We start from the raw sequence: 22,061 nt of genomic DNA, 5'->3' as shown, positions 1-22,061 counted from the left end.
CTCCTGTGTGGCGCCTGTTCATGTTAGATCCAGCTTGGATGCACAGCACGTGCAGTCGTTCTTAAGGATGTTTGTATGAGAATGTTGTGCTGCTCAGTTTCAGTGAAGGCAGTTTGTGTGAAACTCTCTTCAAAGTTGGTTTAGAAGATGAAAGCTGATGCGTGATGTTGATATTTGATTTCTAAGGAAAAAAACAGCGAGGCTCATGGGGGCAAAGGTTTGAGAGAAGTTTGCAGAACAGCAAGACTAATTTCAAGTGCATACATTTTAAAACAGAGTGTGTGCTCGTATACTAAAGTGAAACTACATGAAATGAGTCTGAAAGCTACAGATGACTGCACAGAGAGACTGAGGTGACGGGAAGTACATGAAGAGTCCATGTACTTCCTATCGAAGGCATTCAGAAGGAGAGGTGGGGAAATACCGAGAACACTGTGCACAATGGCTGGGTGTTCTCGCCGCCTTGGTCAAACACGCGCAGGTCAAAGCCCACGACGATCTGGGGGCTGTCCCGCCTCTTCATGTCCTCTTTAGGTCAGATGATATCTGAAGTGCTTTGTGACTGCATCAGATGTCTAACATGCTTCTCTTCTTTTATATAACACAGATAAAGTAGGGTTTTTGTTGTTGTTGTTTTTCCCGATATTGACCTGGAATACGGAGGGGCGTTGGAGAAACTTACAGGAACTTCTCTGAGTTTTGGTAAAACAGTTGGTTAACCACACTTGCTTTTTGTTTCCCCCCTCTTTCAGCTCTCCGCTACTCTGGCCATTCCCTTCTGGCAGTGGTTTCTGACTCGTTTTGGAAAGAAGACAGCGGTTTACGTTGGCACACTGGTAAGTCCCTGAAATCTTGTTAAAAGTATAAACAAACCATAAAACTTAGGGGAATTTTTCTTTCATAGGAAAACTGATGCAGTATCATTAAGAGACCTGTTTTGGGATTTAAATCTCTCACTGCTGTCATTTCCAGGCTGTGATTCCTTTCATGATCCTGGTGGTGTCCCTGAAGAGTAACCTGGCTGTCACCTACATCTGCTCCTTTGCTGCTGGCGTTGGAGTGGCTGTCGCCTTCCTGCTACCTTGGTATGCCTCTCCGCTGGCTCGTATTTGATGACTTTATAGATAAAAACGTTTTTTCTTATCAGGAATGCACATAAATGACCAAGCCTCACGTTTTGTTTGTTCAGGTCTATGCTGCCCGATGTCGTCGACGACTTCCAAGTGCAAAATCCTGACTTCACCGGCCACGAAGCGCTCTTCTATTCCTTCTATGTCTTCTTCACCAAGTTTGCTTCTGGAGTCTCTCTCGGCATCTCTACTCTTAGTTTAGAGTAAGCACTGGCACCAAGTTTAAGCATTTGCAGCGATTTGTTTAGTTGAATTTCTCAGCACCTAAAATCCCACATCAAAGCAAGGAGTTCCTTTCCGTTCCATTAGATTACAGTGAGGCTATAGAGTGCATGTGGGTACATATCACATGAGCAACCACAGCAGTGTTTTTCATTTGATGAATAATTTGTTACTTTTCCTGCACATCAATATCTCTGCTGCGCTAAAAGCTAATAATTTTATTTCTCTTCTTTTTAGCTTCGCGGGTTACATCAGCCGAGGCTGCTCTCAACCTAAGGAAGTGGACTTGACGTTGAAATTACTGGTTTCGGCGGCACCCATAGCTCTGATGGCGATTGGCCTGTCCATAATTTACTCTTACCCGATCAATGAGGAGAAGAGGCAAGCTAACCGCAAACTCCTACAGGACCTGAGGTAAGTGCACAGACCCAAACGCTTCACCATCTTCTGTGTGTGTGTTGCATCTGTGTGAGGCAACCCTCCAACCGAAGTCTCTCGTCTCACAGGGAGAATGAGGCGGACTCTGAAACGGACTCAGCAGAACTAGCCAACGTGGTCTAGCTCATTTTCCAGACAGACCAGTGGGGTGAACGAATGGCACTTTTGCACCGGACGGCACCAACAGACCCGCGACTGTCGGATCACTGCCTTGTCCACTAATGCTGCTGTTCCAGAAGTACTTGATTCACTCAAGTGTCATTGTTTCAGCCACCCTGAGGCCTTTTCTAAAGACAACCCTCCCATCTGTGAATCTGTGATATTTTCCTGGCACACTTCTCTGTTTCTGTTTTTCGTGGGGAAAAAAAGCCTTATTTTTTAGATGTACTGTGAAAAGATCCTTTTCATTTTCTTTGTTTAGTTGGTCTTTCTCTGAGTCAAAAATCACACAAGAACTATGAAAAGCATTAAGAGCATGTTTTCATTAGTATTAATGGTGCTATGTACGCACGTCGAACGTGAGCGACCTCAGGAGGCTCTGAGATGTGAGCGTTCGACACGAGGAACTTGAACAGCGGTACAACCTTAATTTGTTCCCCCGTTTACGGGGTTTTAAAAAGCTGATGCAAACGTCGGGGGGTTTTTTTGTTTTGTTTTTTTAAAATAGAAATTGTATTTTTACATTTTCACTTCATAGTTTACACAATCCAATCAGCCAGCCTGTTTCATCTTATTCCCATCCCACTGGCTTTTCTTATAAGAGGTTATAAATAATGGTGATGTTTGAACTTGTGGCCAAACAGGAACACCTGCGCTCTAAAGGGCTTCTAATAGTACTCCACCGTCACACTGAAACCACTACAGGAGTGAAAGCAGTTATTTTTCAAAAACATAACTGATGTCTGTATATTCAGCAGCTACATTATTTCCATTATTTATAAGGACAGCTGCTGATGGCAGGAAAAACCTTTTCTCTCTCAATGCTTTAAATTTAAGTTACTACAGGCACCTGTAATTTAGTGATATCATTATTTAAATATTTATTAGTTTTCATTTTTCATTTTCAAATTCATGTTTTCTAGAAAGCCATGCTTCTTGGATTATTTAACTCTATTTAAGGCCTGTAAAGCTGTTGCCAACTGGGCATTCAGGTTTAACCTCCTTTGCGGTCTTTGCTTCATATGCATTTTATAAAAGGGAAGCGCATCATTTTGGAGAAAGAAGAAGGGGGAGGGAAAAAAAAAGATGAAGATAGAAAGCGGAGCTCTTATCGATGGGTGTTTATGTTTATCTGTATATATGTTTTTATTGGAGAAGCACATGTCAATCTGTCATCACGAGGATTATGTTTCATGTCTGTCGATATGGAAATGTGTACATTGAGTGTCATATGTTATACATAATGTTACATCTTTGGCATTTGATTCGGACAACTGAGTTGCCAATGTTTATTTCATTCATGCTCATTTTCTTTACCCTCTGCTGAAGAGGACAGAGAACGTACATCCTTACAATTACTACAGGTTTAGTCTACATCCTGTAAATGCTGTCTTGTTTTAATTTGTTGTGTAGTTTTTTTTTTTGGTTTTTTTTTTTAATTTTTTTTTATTATTGACTCTTGAGTGAGGCTGTAGCCAAATGTGTGAAGCTTTAATCCTGACAAAGGCACACAGGTGCCTCCTGTGCATATGTATATACTTGTGTATATATCTTTGTTATATTTGTGTCTGCAAGTGGGATGAACCCATCTACACTGTGGTGTAGCTATTTAAGAAAAAAAATACTGTGATGGAGGAAAAATATGTTAATAAACACTAACTGATAAATGTCCATTGTGCACTGTGGGGAAAAAGAAATTGGCAGTAGTCTTTACTTCCTCCTTGTGTGGATTAAAAATAAGGAACTTCTTCTCCATCCACACATCCCATGTGGATGGATGAGATTCCAAGATGCATTGCTGATCAGTTGTCTCCCTCTATGATCAGAGGGGATTTTGGTCTTTCTGGTCCAGGATTTGTAGAGCTGAAGCAAGTTTATAGCCAGCACAAACACTGGTTTGGGCCTCTGGTAATAATAATGACCTGATGCACTCTCACTAATACCTCGGCATGCTACTGATGAGACGGTGGATGGTGTTTTAGGGGATATCCTCCCAGACATGGATTATAGCATCAGGGAGCTCTAGGAGAGTGTGGGGACTAGACACAGAAGATGTGACAGAGGTTCTCACAAGGATTCAGGTCTGGGAAACATGAGGACCAGACAGTGGAATTGATAGCAATACCTTCATACAAAAATTCAGTATTATACCTAGTTCTGTCCAAACAAAGTCACCCCAGCTGTATTGACACGATGCAGCAGTACCATCTAGTGGTTACACAGCTCAGCAGCAGGTCAAATATGTCAAGGAGTCATTTACCAACTCTGCACAAGAAATTAGTCCCATATTATATATAGTGGAACCCACTGGAGAAGAAAAGTCATGAGTAATAACAGGTAACAGAAGAGGCGCAGCATCAGTCAAAATTATACTAATTTATTAACCAAAAAGGGAAAAAAAAACCCACCATGAACTCCATGAAAAGTGTTAGTGTGTCAGCAGGCGAATGAATGAACTTTAGGTTTACGGTGTTTCACAGTGCGAAGCCTAAACATAACCAGAGCTGGGTGGATGGGATTAGAGAAGCCCGAGGCAGCTGTTTGCAGTTTAGGTGCTGAAGAGTGATATGATCTGTTTTGATATTAGTTCAACTGTATTTTAAGCGTTTTAAGAGAGATCTGCTGAACCGTGTCGTCTTGATTAATCAGTAATGTTTAATTTCATATAATGATACATAATTCGTTACTAACTTCTTTCAAATCAATTTATGACCTTTCAAAGTAATTTGACATCAATGAGGCTTTAGGTGAGAATCGTACTATGATTATGCATATTTTTAAAATATAACATAATTAGGCTGTTATTTGCTATTTTTATTGTAAATATTTATAAGGGGAAAGGGGGAGTAAAGTACACAATGAGGCCCAGCTTATGTCATCAGCTGTGTTGTTTGCCTCCAAGACGTGTCTTCCCGTCCTCAAACGGGGAAGCGAGTGTGCAAGTATACAAGTACAAACTGTGTGTACTTAGTATTGAGAAACACCTGCTGACATATTTGACCAGATCAGCGTCATCCCTGTGCCCTGACTCTAATGGGTAAGGCTGACAGATTGCAGATTGCCAAGGAACCATGAAATAATCAATTAAATGGTGAAATAATAAAATATGTTTTCAAAAAAGATTAATTGACATATGTATTTAATACACTATTTATTTATTTCCATTTTAATTACGTACTCATCCATTTAATTGCTTAATGGTGTATTTAGTGATATAATTTGGCCACTCTTTGCACTCCAACTATGACGAGAGTCCTCGTCGTATTTTCAGGTGTGGCTCTAGTGAAACCCAGTTTTCACATTCACATGGTTTATGATTCATAATGAACTGATCCCATCTAGTGTTCAGTCACGAAATTGCAATAACTGTTTGGTGAATGTTGGTTTTATTTCGCACACATAAACGGCGACATTTGGATGAATATTTTCTTCCTGGTAGAAGTTATACTTTAAAAAAAACATCATTACATAAATAAACATTTAACCGTTGTCATCTGCGTGTTGCCGTAAGATAAAACGATAAAAAAACTGATGTCGTTTCCGTGAACTTTTATTTTGAAAGGAGAACTATTAGCCGGAAGTTGTCCAGTTCCTTTGCCTAAAGGCGGTATTTTATGTCTTATCTCTGACAGTGCGTGCTTTGTGTTTCTCCATAGCGAAGATATTCTATATACCCACATACCCTAAAGAAGCAATCCCGGCAGTCGGCTTTATGTGCTTCGTGGACTCGTGAAACCGGTGTTTGCTAACTGCTTAGCTAACATGGCTGCTAACCCGCCGGGACAGGGCTTTCAGAACAAGACCCGTGTGGCCATCCTGGCGGAGCTGGACAAGGAGAAGAGGCGGCTGCTGCAGAGCCAGTCCATGAACAGCCCCGGAGCCAACATCCCGCTGTCGTCCAGACCCAGCCTGAAGGAGGTGAGGGACAGCGCCGAGCAGCAGCACATCGCAGCCCAACAGAAGGCCGCCCTGCAGCACGCTCACGTCCACTCCTCCGGGTTCTTCATCACCCAGGACTCCTCGTTTGGGAACCTCATCCTCCCGGTGCTCCCCCGGCTGGAGCCCGACTTCTGACTCTAAATTCTGACCCCGACCCCTAAGACATTAAAACTGGTTATTTTATGGTATTGTTGATCTGATGACTGATATTATATTTTATTCTGCCAGGGAGACTAAAAGACGTCACAGACAGAATAAAATATTTGAGCGTAATGTCCTGTGTTAAGCCCTCACACAGATTATTCTTCATTAATTATGCGATCATGACTGTGTTTCATTCAGATCAGTGTGAGTCAGGATGAGAAGTCTGCTGCTGGCATAATAACAGATTTTACGTGGCAGGTGCTTTCATCTATGAGAGTTGGAAAAAATCCAAAGAAGCAACAGGATGTAAAACGAGTTTCAGAAATTGTGTCTTCAAAAGGAACTGAATACTGAAGATGCAAGTCTGGATAACCAGATGGAAACAGTTACCGACGTCCTGGAAGAGCCCAAAAACCCCAAGTTTACTGCATACAGTTGCATCACCAACTCATTTTGTTGTTCCTGGTATTTTAGAACCGTTTTTTTTAAGTGTGTTGTACTTTCATATGTCACAGTATTATTAACATAGCACATTTCAGCCCAGGGGTACTGACTGGTTTGTGAATATCTGGGCTCATAATTGCAATCTATGAGATCTGTGTAGGTTACAACAGTTATTTGCCCAGAATCCCTCAACAGATGACTTACTATGGAAGCACAAACATGAGATGGGTTTAAATAAACTGTTAAACATATTCTGGCATAATTCATATGTTTAATTATACAATTTTCTTTTGCATTTCCTCATTTTATGTTCATTCCAAAGAAATAGATTTGAAACCTTTGTATAACAACTTACACAGAAGACTATCAGGATATCCAAAAGCGAAGGACAGTGTCCTACAGGTGAAGAAGAGAAGGGAGGGTGGAGTGGGTGTGTCAGAAGGATAGCAGCAAGAGTGAAAGGGAATGTTTACAAGATAGTAGTTAGACCTGCTAGGATGTGTGTACAGAGGCGGTGGTATAAAGGATGCTGAAGGTGGAGCTTCCAGGCAGGAGGAAAAGAGCAGGGCCACAGAGAAGACTGATGCAGGCGATGCAGAGTGAGAGAGGAGAGCGAGTGCTCACACACATACCTGTGTCAACACACCTGTCAGTCAAAGCAACCACTCCCCTCACTTCACTGTCTCTTTCTGAGACAGCCTCAAGTGGCTTAAAGAGGAACAGCAGTTCTCTTTTTTTTGCCGCTTCCTTGTTGGCTTCATTTTTAAATCAAAAATGCAAGAAACAATTTAATTAATCACTGTTCTTCACTTAATTCCTTAACTTATTATAAAAAATAAATAAAAACTTTTCTGCTGTCTCACCTCTGTCAGTTCTCATGCTGTTGCAAGAACAGCATGATCATCACCTCTTTTTAACCTAGTCTCAGCAACTTTGTCCCATAGCTTGCACATCCTTTCCACCTCCATCTTTCTTCTCAGCCACCTGATACATACCTTTCCTCCTTCCTTAAAAGCCAGCCTAAGAAATGTGATTTTATAATTGCCCGATAAAGTAAACTGCCATTTTCAAAAATGTTATCATCCAAATTCATGCAGCGTGGCTAAATTAAGAATGAATTACAAACCCTGGCTTCTTTGCTAACATGATTAACAGCTAAATACTATCATAGTGGAGGTGTAACATTACTGCTAAAATAGCTCATATGAACCCTGATACTGACCTATGTATTTATCAAAACAAATGTTCCGATATTACAAAGAAAACTAATGGTTGCTTTTTACAGTATTAGCCAAGGGCGTAGATTTGGTTTTGGCATTGGTGGGGACGGATGATTCAACCACTGAACTCTGCCCTGTTTCTTATTTTTTTCCTTTTTGTCTTTGCTTCTTGATAAAAAAAAGGAGAAATATACTTGCCTACATATGCTATTCTACATGCTTTTAAACCATTTAAAATCACAATTCATAGTTTTATACAGTGGGGCAAAAAAGTATTTAGTCAGCCACCGATTGTGCAAGTTCCCCCACTTAAAATGATGACAGAGGTCAGTAATTTGCACCAGAGGTACACTTCAACTGTGAGAGACAGAATGTGAAAAAAAAATCCATGAATCCACATGGTAGGATTTGTAAAGAATTTATTCGTAAATTAGGGTGGAAAATAAGTATTTGGTCACCTCAAACAAGGAAAATCTCTGGCTCTCACAGACCTGTAACGTCTTCTGTAAGAAGCTTTTCTGTCCCCCACTCGTTACCTGTATGAATGGCACCTGTTTGAACTCATCATCTGTATAAAAGACACCTGTCCACAGCCTCAAACAGTCAGACTCCAAACTCCGCCATGGCCAAGACCAAAGAGCTTTCGAAGGACACCAGGAAAAGTATTGTAGACCTGCACCAGACTGGGAAGAGTGAATCTACAATAGGCAAGCAGCTTGGTGTGAAAAAATCAACTGTGGGAGCAATCATCAGAAAATGGAAGACATACAAGACCACTGATAATCTCCCTCGATCTGGGGCTCCACGTAGTGATGGCCAAATGAAGCTTTCTGAAACACTGAAGCTTGTATTGAAAAACGGTTCATTACTCGAAGCTTTTCAACACAGTCCTGTTTGGTGACATCTGGTGGCCAAAAATATGAAGAGCAGCTTGAATCCACAAAATAAAACCAACTGCTTCATTATGATTGCCTACTCTACAGAGTGGAGTTTTGTCTGATATTGGGCCGCTGTTGTGTTGCTTTGAACGTGTATTTTTTGGTGGTTAAAAAAATGTGTTTTATTTGTTTAATAAATCGTTTTGACCAGTAAACTCTCCTTGTTTAAATATGCACCATGGTGTGGTCTTCCTTTGCTTGTGACTTCTTGATGTTAGTAAATACAATAATTGAAAAATACCACGTTACATATAATATATACATATAATAATGTACAACACATTATGGAGTATGCTTCTGCTCTGAGGTCCTGCCTCCATGCACTTATGCAATTAATCGCTAGACAGGTGTATCTATAAATAATATTATATTAGGGAAATTTTCCCAGACATATTTTTGACCTGGGGGTAGAATTGATTGTGAAATGGAAAGGAAAAATGCTTATGAAATTGCAAATTAAAAACATGATGCATTTAAGGTAACCCTTTTTCATTTTTATTTAAAAAGAGAATTTGTTCTAATGTGTGATGGCCGAACCTGTTCCTTTTCGTGGAGATCATTTATCCTGCCTTAAGGAAAATCCCTTCACATGGCCCAGAGGAGGCTGGAGTGCAGAGAAACTGGTAGAGATGCAGTTTTACAGTCTACCTGGGCCCCACCAACTATCAGCTAAAGAGAATAAATAAATTCAATTGCTGCACATTTGGCAGACTAACATTTTCAGATTAATTAAACAATAATATATATATTTTTACAACATTACATGTAAAGAGTCAAGTGAAAGTTTTTCTAAAGTTATTTAATGATATTTATATTATGGAGGCAGATTTTTGACATTTTACCTTTTTCCCGTTTTCAGATATAATAAACACGCACAAAACAAAAGTAAACGGCCAGAACACAAAGCTGTAAAACCCACCCGATTGACAAAAATCAACTCAAAATTCTCCCACACAACAGAACCTCCTCTATATTCCTCGCTGGCTCCAAATCTCTCAGTGGAATGATCAGTGGTTCGCTGTCACCATCAAAACACTCCACAAATCCCGTGAATGATTCGCTTCCTTATAAACCATTGAATCAGACATCGAAGCAGTTAGGTTCTAAATGAAGCTTCGGACGTCACTGATCACGTGACTCTGGCCAAACGAATCAAGCTTCAATACAGTGCTTCTGAAGCAGTGTGTTGATTTTTTTGACACACGCGCCGGAGCTTCAGCTTCAAGCGGGCCATCACTAGCTCCACGCAAGATCTCATCCCGTGGGGTGAAAATGATCATGAGAACGGTGAGCAAAGATCCCAGAACCACACGGGGGGACCTGGTGAATGACCTGCAGAGAGCTGGGACCAAAGTAACAAAGGTCACCATCAGTAACACACTACAACGGCAGGGAATCAAATCCCGCAGTGCCAGACGTGTTCCGCTGCTGAAGCCAGTGCATGTCCAGGCCCGTCTGAAGTTTGCCAGAGAGCACATGGATGATACAGCAGAGGATTGGGAGAATGTCATGTGGTCAGATGAAACCAAAGTAGAACTTTTTGGTATAAACTCAACTCGTCGTGTTTGGAGGAAGAAGAATACTGAGTTGCATCCCAAGAACACCATACCTACTGTGAAGCATGGGGGTGGAAACATCATGCTATGGGGCTGTTTTTCTGCCAAGGGGACAGGACGACTGATCCGTGTTAAGGACAGAATGAATGGGGCCATGTATCGTGAGATTTTGAGCCAAAACCTCCTTCCATCAGTGAGAACTTTGAAGATGAAACGAGGCTGGGTCTTCCAACATGACAATGATCCAAAACACACCGCCCGGGCAACAAAGGAGTGGCTCCGTAAGAAGCATTTGAAAGTCCTGGAGTGGCCTAGCCAGTCTCCAGACCTCAACCCCATAGAAAATCTGTGGCGGGAGTTGAAAGTCCGTGTTGCTCGGCGACAGCCCCAAAACATCACTGCTCTCGAGAAGATCTGCATGGAGGAATGGGCCAAAATACCAGCTACTGTGTGTGCAAACCTGGTAAAGACCTATAGTAAACGTTTGACCTCTGTTATTGCCAACAAAGGTTATGTTACAAAGTATTGGGTTGTATTTTTGTTATTGACCAAATACTTATTTTCCACCCTAATTTACGAATAAATTCTTTACAAATCCTACCATGTGGATTCATGGATTTTTTTTTTCACATTCTGTCTCTCACAGTTGAAGTGTACCTCTGGTGCAAATTACTGACCTCTGTCATCATTTTAGGTGGGGGAACTTGCACAATCGGTGGCTGACTAAATACTTTTTTGCCCCACTGTATGTGAATTATATAATGTTAAATTACTATTAAAGAAATGACTAAGTATTTTAGGCTTTAGTTTACTTCAGCCATATTCCATATAAATCAGGTATCATACAAAAATAACAATAGCTTCAAATACAGTCATGACAATAAAAGAATATGACTTTAAGGACTTAACAACATTACTTCAGTTATAGTGCACCAACACCTGTTATAGCACTAAGGGAACACTGAATGCCCTGGTGGTTTTTGTCCATAAAACTACTCATCTAAGATTATCACAAAGTAAAAGATCTCTCAGCAAAATTATGCAACATTTTAGGCACTACTGCCCCGATCAAATCAGTGAGCTGGGATTTCTTATTCTAAACAGGAACTACTGTTACAGCTACTGGTGCCCCACACAACAACTCAATGTCCACTATGTGAAGGAGCCAAACACATGCCTTCTCCTCTCATTAACTGAGATAAACTGCTGGCATATTTGTTTTACATCTATACTGTCCAGTCTCTCCTGGTGGACATGGCATACAGCAGCATTGTTTAATCTCATTTGAGTCATTGTTAACCGTAGCCATCTTTTTAGTCTTCTGAGAGCACTGAAGCTTCTTTCAGCCTCAGTACCTGCGTTTTATCCTCAGATTAAAATTATTATTATGTGCTTGATGTGCCTCACCTTTGGCCCTGGCTCTTCCCCTCTGACTGCACTAGGACATATTGCCACCTGATAAAATAACACATTGATTCGTGCCATATAAAAAGTGAGACATGTCAATTCAGATTCTTTGTCAAATGTACACTAATGAATATATTTACATCAGCAGCCTAACAATTGTTATGATAATAAATACTAGTTAATCTATAGCACCAAATCATCAGTCAGTCACCTGTGACCTCGCCTCTTCACCTCTGTCCGAGCTACAACATGGCAGAGCTGCCTCTGTCACCTGATAAATAACAGTGAGACATTCCAAATACATGCAGTCACACATGTGCTTCAAATACAGTCATGAACCAACAAGTCATCATCCAATTCCACCTGTGATCTTGTATCACCATTACTCTCTGAGCTCTGTGTTGGTTCTTCTGTCACCTGACAAATAGGACAAACATGACAATAAGAATAAAATGTGTAGCTGCTTCAGTGTTTCTGTCAATTTGTGCAGATCTTGACTCATCAGTAATGTTTGTAGGGTGAGTGCATTTGTAAAACAATTTGTGCAAACTGCACTACAAGGTGGAATATTTGTAAAATCATGACTACCTCATGATATATTGTCTCAAAAATTAACCCTGTGAATATGTCAGTGCCATTAGGATGAAATTATTGTGTCACCAACATTTTAACGTTAGACGTATAATTTTAACAGCCTCTGTAAACTAATATCCTGGCTGCTCGAGGCTGCCGTTTTCTCTGACAGTTTCAATCAAAATTAGAAATGCTACTCTGAGACTGAGAGAACTAATAGTGCCGCCTGTTGTGCAGTTAGTTTCCAAAACACGTTATTCATGGTTACATACAATTTTAGACTGATGTGGGCCAAAGCCTAGCATAGCCTGTAACGTTATTATGACGGACAGTGGCGGAGCGGGGGGGTGGCTTACTGGGCTTAAGCCCGGGTTGTTTTTTCAGAAGCCCGGGGTCTTTTGGAGTGTAATTTTTTCATAGTTAGATGCCTGGCTGACAACTGTATAAAACAAAAACTACACACAATATTCGAAGCACATAGTGCACACCAGTGGCGGCTGGCCCATAGGGGGCGCTCGGGCTCCGCCCCCCCAAATGTGGAGGAGTAAAAATATATATTTTTAAAAAATTCATCAATGATAGTTTTACTATGTGTGTGCCCATATACAGCCAGGCGTATTTTAACATTTTCACCAGCTGACTCATTAAAGTTCAACCAACAAACGGTGTTTTTCTTCTTCTGGGGCGCTCGTCAAAGCGCCCTTGATATGCAGCGAAATAGCCTATCATTAAATGGTTGCCAGGGGAAAATAATAAATATTTGACCTATCAGCGTCGCTGAATTAAATGGTTTGGGGGCGCTTAAAATTGCGCCCCTGCAGAAAACGCGCGAAGATTTGCTGTTCTAGAATTTTACCTCAGTCAGTAGCCTAAGTGAGCTATAAGGTCAGAGAGAGACGATGGCAGCGGTATTGTTAACGGTTGAGGCACAGCCTCCCCCAAATTCGGTTAGATCGCTTCTTCAAGACACATTCACCGAAACTGTAAGTCTTCTTAACATCCTCATCACCACACCAATGACAACATCAGAATCGGAGAGGTGTTTCTCTACTTTAAAGAGGATAAAAACTTTCCTGAGAAACAATATGGCTCAGGATCGGCTCAACGCTCTGGCTATGCTGTCCATAGAGAAAAAACTCACACAAGAACTTCCTGATTTCAACACCAGGGTCATCGAGAAATTTGCCACTCAGAAAGACAGACGAGCAAAGTTCTTGTACAAATAAGAACCCTTAACCATATTTACTCTCTTTCTCCATCCCTCTCTCTTTCTCTCTTTAGCCCACCCCCCCAATCAGTTTACAGTTGTTGTTTTCAATAGTTATTTTTCATTCATTCAAAAAAAAAAAAAAAAAAATCTGTTCATGTTCATTTTTACAAATCTATACAAATGGCCAGAATATGGTTGTTCATTTTTACAAATCTATACAAATGGCCAGAATATGGTTGTTCATTTTAAATTTAAATTAAAATTGTGTTGTTTGATGTACTCATTAAATGGGTCATTTTAGTCGATATCATAAAAATTGCCCCCCCTGAGATTTTTTTCAGGAGCCGCCACTGGTGCACACTGTGGGAATTTACGACTGTGCGTAAATCCCCCCTAATATTGGTATGATCCGAGCTCAGACACTAAGCGACTGAGCGAGGGGGCGGGGCAGCTGCTGCCTGCGCGTGCGCTGTTGGAGAAGCGCAGCCAGGCAGACAGAGGAGAGCTGAAGTTTGAGCAGGTACCAAAGCAAATCATTCGTACTGTACCAATAATGTAAATATGACGGTGTATCACAAAAGATTGATATCAAACTGATCATTTGACCCATGTTAAGTTACTTGCTCTTCAAGTGAATCAACAAATGGCAACATGAAAAGCCGAACAACAACACTGCTGTTTTTTTAGAGAGTCTTAGCTTACATGTGTGTTTATTTCATATTTTCAGTTGTTACCCTCCACGGCTAAATAAATCGGTTTCAGTAATGCACTGATATACAAGAATGGACATAAGGGGCTTCTTTCAAAGAAAAAACTCAGGTAGATGTTATTTTATATATTGTACTTTGTATGTTGTTCAGTATATTCCTATGCAAAACAAAAATTTCAACACACAGCAGTATATTGACAGTTGAAACCAGATATTTACATACACTTTATGGAAAACACAAGAACATTTTTTTACTGCACAACATCAGTTTAGAGTAAACTTGTTTTGTTTTGGATAAATAAATATTGAAATATCTTTTGAATTAGTTAAATGTCAGAATAAAGAGAGACAGAGCTTTCTATTTTTTATCTCTTTCATCAAATTTAGGAGTACATATACACTAAGTTTATTGTTAATTAATAAGAAAACTCCAGACGATTCCATTCTGAGCTGAAGAAGCTTCTGATAGGTTAGTAGAGTCCATGTGAGTAAATTGGTGGCACAGCTGTGGATGCATATAAGGCAAAACACAGAGCCTGTTTCTTTGACATGGGAAAATCCAGAGATATCAACCAAAACACCTGGAAAAGAATTGTGGAGCTCCATAAGTGTGGCTCAGTTTGAATACAATTTGGTGCCATTTGCAATTAAGAAATACAGATAGTTTCTCTCTTTACTCTTAAAGTTAACAAATATGTTTTTATATTTATCAATCTAAAAAAATAAACATTTAGTCTGATTTGATGTTACAATTAAAAAAGTGTTTTTATCTGAAGAGTCTGTAAATATCTGGTTTCAACTGTATATTTGATGATGTTGGTGTTTGGCTTGATTGTCAGCACAAAGAGGGAGAGAGAGGAGCAGAGAGAGAGAGAGGAGAATGAGGACAGAACAGAGATGAACATAAGCAGGTGAGACACACATGTTAGTCAAATGGTTGTTTACCAAAAGTATCACCGTATCATAGGTACTCATGTATCTCGTACCTAATGTTTCTTTTTAGGTTTGTTATTTTTCAAATTCTACATTTATTAAGTTATGCAGGCTTGTTTTCACAGCAAGGCTAAATAATTATATGAACCTTTCTGAATCTAAATAGTGGACTTCGGTAGAATTAAAAAATAAGTGTAGTGCAGGTTTTAGTGCTACTATCATCTAGTTCTGATTGTGGTTCTGTTTTGGTTAAGTCCTAAGTAGTCCTGATTTTGAACTGTTGTAGTCCTGTTTTAATTCCGAATCAGTTCTGGGTCTGGTTGAATTGGGGTTTAGCCCCGACTTTGTTCTTGCTGCTTAATTTAAAACCTATATGAAGTCCTGCTTTTTTGAACAAAACTCAAAACAGAGCCTATAACCCCCCGCCCCCATCCCACATGCATACTACCCTTTAGGGCTAAGCCCTGGGTGTATCAAATGTCTGCCTCCGCCTCTGATGACGGACACATTTTATGAGTGAACTTGACTTTAAGTGACTTACAGGTTTCTTTGAAAAATACTTTATTATATCCAGGTTCTTCCTTTTTGCTGCCATCCTGCTCTCCTCCTTGCAGGTCCTCACTGCGCAGGCTTGCCGCTGCTAAAACTAAACAGAGCTCCCTGAAAGGCACAGCCAATCACATTGGCCATATTTGTCACATGACGTAGGACTCTTTCTGCACCACTGGGTGAATGAGACGTTGACAGATCGTTTTTTTTTTCTTTCTATCGGGTTTGTTTTTCTTTACTCGAAGAGATCAAATTATTGGTGGGGACAATTCAATAATCGCTGGACATGTCCCTTCCGTTCATGCCAAATCTACGCCCTTGGGGTCCGCCTCTTTCTTGCTCCAGAAACAGTTCACTAAAAGTCAAGGGTGACATTGGTCATACACACAACACACCGAGTGCCTTAGTGACAGGAGGGTCTGGAGCACTTTTAAAGCGCACCCAAGAAATCCTGGAGGTGACTGAAATTCAAATTCCAACAGCACAGATCTAAAAGTGGCAGAGTGAACTCTTTAGGCCCTTTAGACTTATCTGACAAGAGAAAGAATTGAGTCTAAGCAAATATTCAGATGTCAGAAACTTTAGTAGACCAGTTTTACTTGGAACGCTTCTCTGTTCATTCATATATCTGTCTTGCGTAAAAAAAAAGTGCGTAAAAAGCTTCCTACAGTCCTAACAAGGACTGTTTTTTGTTTGTTTTGTTTTGTTTTTTAAAGAGGAGGAATCTTTCAGGTTCTACTGCTACTGCCTTGGGTGTCAGCGACTCTTCTCTGGTGCATTGAACTATTGCCAGCATTTCCCCAACAATCCATCAACCTCTGGCCACCCTGGGAGAAAAAAAGAGTTTGTTTGCCATTGTCTTTAAATTATTAAGTATCACAATTGTAATTAGATCATAATTACCTGATCACTCCCAATATTTTCTCTGAAATGCTTGACAAGAGTAGAAGAAAAAATTAGAATATAAGTGAGTACTGTACTCTGACAGGAATTAAACTTTCAGTTTCAGACAACGATTAGACAATTCTTAAAAACAAACAAACAAACAAACCAAATAACAAGTGGACAGAGCCTTTTAACACTTAACTTTTAACACTCTGATCATTATATGAAATGTAATGATTTATCATCGTTGTTTTTCCAATAAATCTCATTTCCTAGTGTAAGGATGTTGGAGGGCAAAAAAGAAAAAAGTTTTACCAACCGGTAGGACCTGCACTCTGAACTCGATTACTTCCGCCTAGAATCGATAGCAGAGCGGAGGCTGTCGCTGATGCAACACTGACCGGTCCGTTCAGCCGGTTTCTCTCACCCAGGACTCTTTGAAAGGAGACGGTTTTGAGGTAAGTCGGCTACTGTGCAGTGTGATTTTACCGTAGAACGACATTGCTGTGAGATAAACAAAAAAAAATGTAGCAATTAGAAAAAAGCAGCTGAATCGATTATAACCACAGGAGATAGGTAACGTTAGCTGCACATGGTTTTCTCGCTAATTAGATCCTTCATTCATCGGTGGAAGTTAGCTAAATTTATAGGCTACATGCTGAATTTTAGCAAATTTACCGGGGAAAGATGTGCTTTTTCATTTTTATTTTTGGGTTAATTGCGTCTTTTTCAAAACTACCGTTATGTTCATTGGCTAGCCTGCACAGCCTATGGAGCATCAAAGTGAAGTTTATTACATGAATACGGCTTATAGACAGCAAACTGCGCTGCAGTATTTTTAATTTTTTAAAACGCGCAAAATCTATATGCATTACTGTTTTGTTTCAGTGGAAAAAAACATGGCAGTCAGGCGAATGTTAGTCATACCTGTCTGTAGCCAAGATCAACAATAAACTGAAAGCAATTTAACTGGAACTCCCTTATTAAGAACCCCAGGAGGATGACCACTGTGCTTGTGTTATAGTCGGAGTACCCAGCGCCATGGCAGATCAGCTGAGTCCAGATGAGAAATTTAACCTCATCACCAGGAACCTCCAGGTGGGACACGCAGGCAGCTGCTCATTGTTACTGGAACATACAGGTCACACTCACATGTTTCTGCTCGTGTGTGTGTATTGCAGGAGGTCCTTGGAGAGGAGAAGGTGAAGCAGGTCCTTCAGGAGAGAGCGCTCAGGGTTTACTGGGGCACAGCAACCACTGGCAAACCCCACGTAGCTTACTTTGTCCCCATGTCTAAGATAGCAGACTTCCTCAAAGCTGGATGTGAGGTGGGTGTGGCAGAGCTGACTATGGTTTTATTTGTAGTTGCTATTAAATTAAAACAGCCTTTTTACTCCCTCTTCTACCTTTCCTTAGGTCACTGTTCTGTTTGCAGACTTGCATGCTTACCTAGACAACATGAAAGCTCCCTGGGAGCTGCTGGAGCTCAGGGTCAAATACTATGAGCAGGTTATCAAGGCCATGCTGGAGAGCATCAGTGTGCCTCTGGATAAACTCAAGTTTGTCAAAGGAACTGACTTCCAGCTCAGCAGGTCTGTTTGCTGATTCAGAGGCTGATCTGACATCCACTCGTTCAACTTTACAGTCTCTTAAAACTTGCCTGTAGCTGCAGCTCATACTGAACATGTAGGTGTTACCATGTTTTCCAGGGAGTACACTCTGGATGTGTACCGCCTGTCCTCCATGGTGACAGAGCACGATGCTAAGAAGGCTGGAGCTGAGGTGGTGAAACAGGTGGAGCATCCTCTCCTGAGTGGTCTGCTGTACCCTGGCCTACAGGTAGTAATGCTGTTCATAGAATTGAGACGCTGGTGTCATCACACTGTGACAATGCAGTAGTTGAAGTTTCTCAGATGTGTCCGTGTCACAGCTTAGTATTATTCACAGTAACCGTATCTTGTGTTTTTCCTCATGCCCTCAGGCTCTGGATGAGGAGTATTTGAAAGTGGATGCTCAGTTTGGAGGTGTTGACCAGAGGAAGATTTTCACTCTGGCAGAGAAGGTATCCTACACCTTTGCACATTTACAGAGGTTTTTCCTTTAGTTTTAGCTCAAGTCCTCTTTAGTCATTAGCAGCACTAATGTACTGGATTCCTTTGAATCCAGTACATTAGTGCTGTGACTTATCATACCTTCCACAATAACACTGGTATATCTTGTGAAACTGGTGATATAGTGATGCATTTCTGTTTGCTAGTGTGGGCAGCAATGGCCTAAGCCCACTTATGTCTGAGTGCGAGAGCGGTGTGTGAGCTTCCAATGACGATTTGTTACCTAAAAAGGGAGCAGCTGTATGCCAATAGTGTGGTAGTGGTTTGCCTGTAAGCGGCACGCACTTTGCAAACTATGAAAGTAAACGGTAAACATCAAACCGGTTTCACTACTTGATGCAAAAACGCACTGAGAATATGAAAACAAAGTTGAAGGAGGAAATCCGCGAGAGATATAAAAATATCTCTTATAATATATAAGATGAGGAAAATAGTGGACAATACCTCCCACCCACTCCATGACGTGCTGGCTAGTCACAGGAGCACGTTCAACGAGAGACTGAGATTCCACAAATGCACCACCGAGTGACAAAAGAAATCATTCCTGCTTGTGGCTTATATCCCAGTACAACTCGTCCATCTAAGGCACAGTATAAAGTCAATAGTTACACCCTTTTTAAACATGTTCTAAAGTGAAAGTAACAAATAAACCAACTTTACTGGTTAGAGTTAACTGTCAGTCATATATATTTCATCTCTGTGATATTCTGGATATTCATAATTGAGCTATTTGTATATATTATATTACATCCAGAGAGGAATGGGAAGTTCATTTACTTTCCTCTTCCTGCACTCTTATGAATGTAGTGTGCTGTAGGGATTACTTTTTTAACCCCGAAGTTAGCCTGACTTTGATGCTTCAAAGGTCGTGGTGCTCTCACAAAAAGCCAAATGAGTTTTTCTGTTATAGAAGATGTAGAACATTTATTCTGTTATTATCAGAGCGTCAGATCCAGTTCTTTACCTTTCTGAGAATTTTAAGGTTTTCTCTCATGTCAGCTTCTATATTTAGTTACATGTGAAAGTGTGATAACAGACTAGTACAGAATTGATAACGTTCAGCTGTTCAAGCTTTTAACCTGTGTTGTTCGGCAGTACCTGCCCTCTCTCGGCTACGCTAAACGTGCCCACCTGATGAACCCGATGGTGCCGGGGCTGACGGGGGCTAAGATGAGCTCTTCAGAAGAGGTAAGGTCATATAAACTTAGTTTGTCATGGAAGGAAGTGATTGGAGTTCAAGATTTTGACGGGAAATTTTCTCAACACTCCGTCCATCTTCATTTTATTATCTGTTTTTGCTTCCAGGAATCGAAAATCGATCTCCTGGACTCCAAAGAGGATGTAAAGAAGAAGCTGAAGAAGGCTTTCTGTGAGCCGGGCAACATCCAGAACAATGGAGTTCTCTCTTTTGTCAAATATGTCCTCTTCCCTCTACGAGGAGGTAGAAACAATTTTTCAATCTCTTCCTGCAACCTGGCTTCAGACTTCCTTTTTTTTCGGCAAATCAATTTGAATAATCAAATGAGTTGATCATTTGTACTGTTGTGTTTCAGTGTTCTCCATCAAGAGAGATGCAAAGTGGGGCGGAGACAAAGTTTACAGTGTGTTTGAGGAAGTGGAGAAGGACTTCGTTGCAGAGGTGAAGGACGCCTTAACTGGTTTATTTGAACAATGAAGTCTTCCCGTAACGAGCTCTGGTTTAACCTGTAGTTAACTGCTGTTTATAGATGATCCACCCTGGAGACCTGAAGGCCTCTGTGGAGGATGCACTAAATGAGCTACTGGAGCCAATTAGAAAGAAGTTCGAGTCTCCTGAGCTCCGTAAACTTACCAGCAACGCCTATCCTGATCCCTCAAAGACAAGTCAGTGTCAAACCGTGTGGCTGCTGTGGCTTAAAGCGGGAGTGGCTTCATACTGAGACTTAATGCTGTCTTACTTGTGTGTTATTAGAAGCAGGAGGGAAGGGCGTTAAGGCCGGAGGAGGAGGAGATGGTGGTGGAGGAGAGGACGATGAGCTGGCTCCATCCAGACTGGACATCAGAGTGGGAAAGATCCTCAGTGTGGAGAAGGTAAGTTATTGTCATTTCATTATAATCAGAACTTTTACATCATTGGATAATCACTGTGGAACTTAAAAATAATTTCCCCCCTCTGTAGCATCCAGACGCTGAGTCTCTGTACCTGGAGAAGATCGATGTAGGAGAGCCTGAGCCGAGGACGGTAGTCAGTGGGCTGGTGGCCTACATTTCACAGGAGGACCTGCAGGACAGACTGGTGTTGGTGCTGTGCAATCTGAAACCCCAGAAGATGCGTGGGATCGAGTCTCAAGCCATGCTGCTGTGTGCCTCTATGTGAGTTTCATTTTTGGGGGCTGGGTTGTTTTGTTTTTTTGCACAAAGTGAAATTTAGCTTAAATTTCCAACTCCTCCGATCTCTGTTTGTTTTCCAGTGAGGGCAAGCCCAGAAAGGTGGAGCCTCTGGATCCTCCAGAAGGTTCGTTGCCAGGGGACAGGGTCTTTGTGGAAGGGTATGAGTCAGGCAAGCCAGATGATAGACTTAACCCAAAGAAGAAGGTGTGGGAGAAACTCCAGGTATGTTTCTTTATGTATGTTTAACGTTAAACCGCTGTATTTTTCCCCCTCTACTAAAGAGCTAACATTTAAAGTACAGACTATAAAATCATGTGTGTTATCTGGTATTTTAGGTTGACCTAAAGATATCAGACGAGTGTGTAGCTCAGTGGAAAGACAAGCAGCTGATGACCAAACTGGGGCAGATCACATGTAAGACGCTCAAAGGAGGGAACATCAGTTAAACACGCAAACGCTGAAGCTGCTCCTGCTCGCCACAGCAACAGTACTTCCATCGAGTCGCCATGGCAGCAGCATCGAGCTTCATCTGGATGTTTCCTGAAGAGTGACGGCACATGATGCCTTGTGTCTTACATGTTTTAAACTCTCTTAGACAAATTCTGAAAACCTGATTCATTACTTTTCCTTTCTTTGAAGTTGTACACATATGGGGGAAGAAAGGGCCTTTTCAGTTAAAGGACTCTGGTCTTTATAGCTTATTCGTGGAAGTAGCCAATGAAAAATATCTCGGGTTTCCTAAAAGGGACTGAACGTTTCCTTAGTTACCTGTTTTACTGTTTGCCTTCATGGTAAATGTGAACATCAGGACTGTGGCCAATCTGCCAAATCTGCTTACTAAGCATAGTTTTATGTGTTCCCAACATCCTATGTATCTAAAAATCAATATGCCTTGTACTATATGACGGTTGTATTTTGACTAATGTTGCACAGAAATCCAGATCTGAACATTAGTTGTTATAATCAAACCATGCATCATCATCTCTAATGTGTAATAAACACTGGTTGAAGACTGAGTGAGAATATCATTTGTGATCCGTGAGAAAGTTTTTGAACTATGAACACAGGAAACAGTTTAATACACTTAAATTTTATTTATAGAAGTAATAACTGCACATATTTCT

General features: G+C 40.9%; 3 protein-coding genes across 3 annotated transcripts in view; all 3 read left to right on the top strand.

The window, feature by feature from the left end:
* Nucleotides 1–3,631, top strand: part of mfsd2ab (MFSD2 lysolipid transporter A, lysophospholipid b) — a 16,163-nt gene extending 12,532 nt beyond the window's left edge. Inside the window, exons 10-14 of the mRNA XM_085346873.1 lie at nucleotides 753–836; nucleotides 973–1,085; nucleotides 1,190–1,333; nucleotides 1,590–1,766; nucleotides 1,859–3,631. Coding sequence (XP_085202999.1) covers nucleotides 753–836; nucleotides 973–1,085; nucleotides 1,190–1,333; nucleotides 1,590–1,766; nucleotides 1,859–1,913 — 573 coding nt within the window. The 3' untranslated portion in view covers nucleotides 1,914–3,631. The remainder of the gene's footprint in view (nucleotides 1–752; nucleotides 837–972; nucleotides 1,086–1,189; nucleotides 1,334–1,589; nucleotides 1,767–1,858) is intronic.
* A 1,912-nt stretch (nucleotides 3,632–5,543) lies between these two features.
* Nucleotides 5,544–6,700, top strand: LOC146610009 (SOSS complex subunit C-like). The gene has a single exon (XM_085346583.1). The coding sequence runs from the start codon at nucleotides 5,712–5,714 to the stop codon at nucleotides 6,021–6,023; it is 312 nt and encodes a 103-aa protein (XP_085202709.1). The 5' UTR covers nucleotides 5,544–5,711; the 3' UTR covers nucleotides 6,024–6,700.
* A 10,138-nt stretch (nucleotides 6,701–16,838) lies between these two features.
* Nucleotides 16,839–21,574, top strand: yars1 (tyrosyl-tRNA synthetase 1). Its single transcript, XM_085346215.1, has 14 exons — nucleotides 16,839–16,914; nucleotides 17,481–17,554; nucleotides 17,638–17,784; nucleotides 17,873–18,048; nucleotides 18,166–18,295; nucleotides 18,438–18,518; nucleotides 19,663–19,755; nucleotides 19,873–20,008; nucleotides 20,121–20,206; nucleotides 20,295–20,430; nucleotides 20,519–20,637; nucleotides 20,726–20,919; nucleotides 21,018–21,159; nucleotides 21,273–21,574. The coding sequence occupies exons 2-14, from the start codon at nucleotides 17,498–17,500 to the stop codon at nucleotides 21,381–21,383; spliced, it is 1,608 nt and encodes a 535-aa protein (XP_085202341.1). The 5' UTR covers nucleotides 16,839–16,914; nucleotides 17,481–17,497; the 3' UTR covers nucleotides 21,384–21,574.
* The last annotated feature ends 487 nt before the right edge of the window (nucleotides 21,575–22,061 follow it).

The sequence above is a fragment of the Diplotaxodon limnothrissa genome, linkage group LG22 (genome assembly GCF_057381915.1).
Source record: "Diplotaxodon limnothrissa isolate DT_005_m linkage group LG22, D_limnothrissa_male_GT1.1, whole genome shotgun sequence".
Lineage (NCBI taxonomy): Eukaryota > Metazoa > Chordata > Actinopteri > Cichliformes > Cichlidae > Diplotaxodon > Diplotaxodon limnothrissa.
The sequence above is the reverse complement of the archived record's forward strand: the minus strand, read 5'-3'. Positions and strand labels throughout refer to the sequence as shown.

Excerpts from the sequence above, each read along its gene's own strand:
- yars1 (XM_085346215.1), top strand. The coding sequence starts at position 17,498 with ATGGCAGATCAGCTGAGTCCAGATGAGAAATTTAACCTCATCACCAGG. Across the intron at positions 18,519-19,662 it reads TTTTCACTCTGGCAGAGAAG|TACCTGCCCTCTCTCGGCTA; the intron begins GTATCCTACACC and ends GTTGTTCGGCAG. Across the intron at positions 20,920-21,017 it reads ATGCTGCTGTGTGCCTCTAT|TGAGGGCAAGCCCAGAAAGG; the intron begins GTGAGTTTCATT and ends TTTGTTTTCCAG.
- LOC146610009 (XM_085346583.1), top strand. The coding sequence starts at position 5,712 with ATGGCTGCTAACCCGCCGGGACAGGGCTTTCAGAACAAGACCCGTGTG.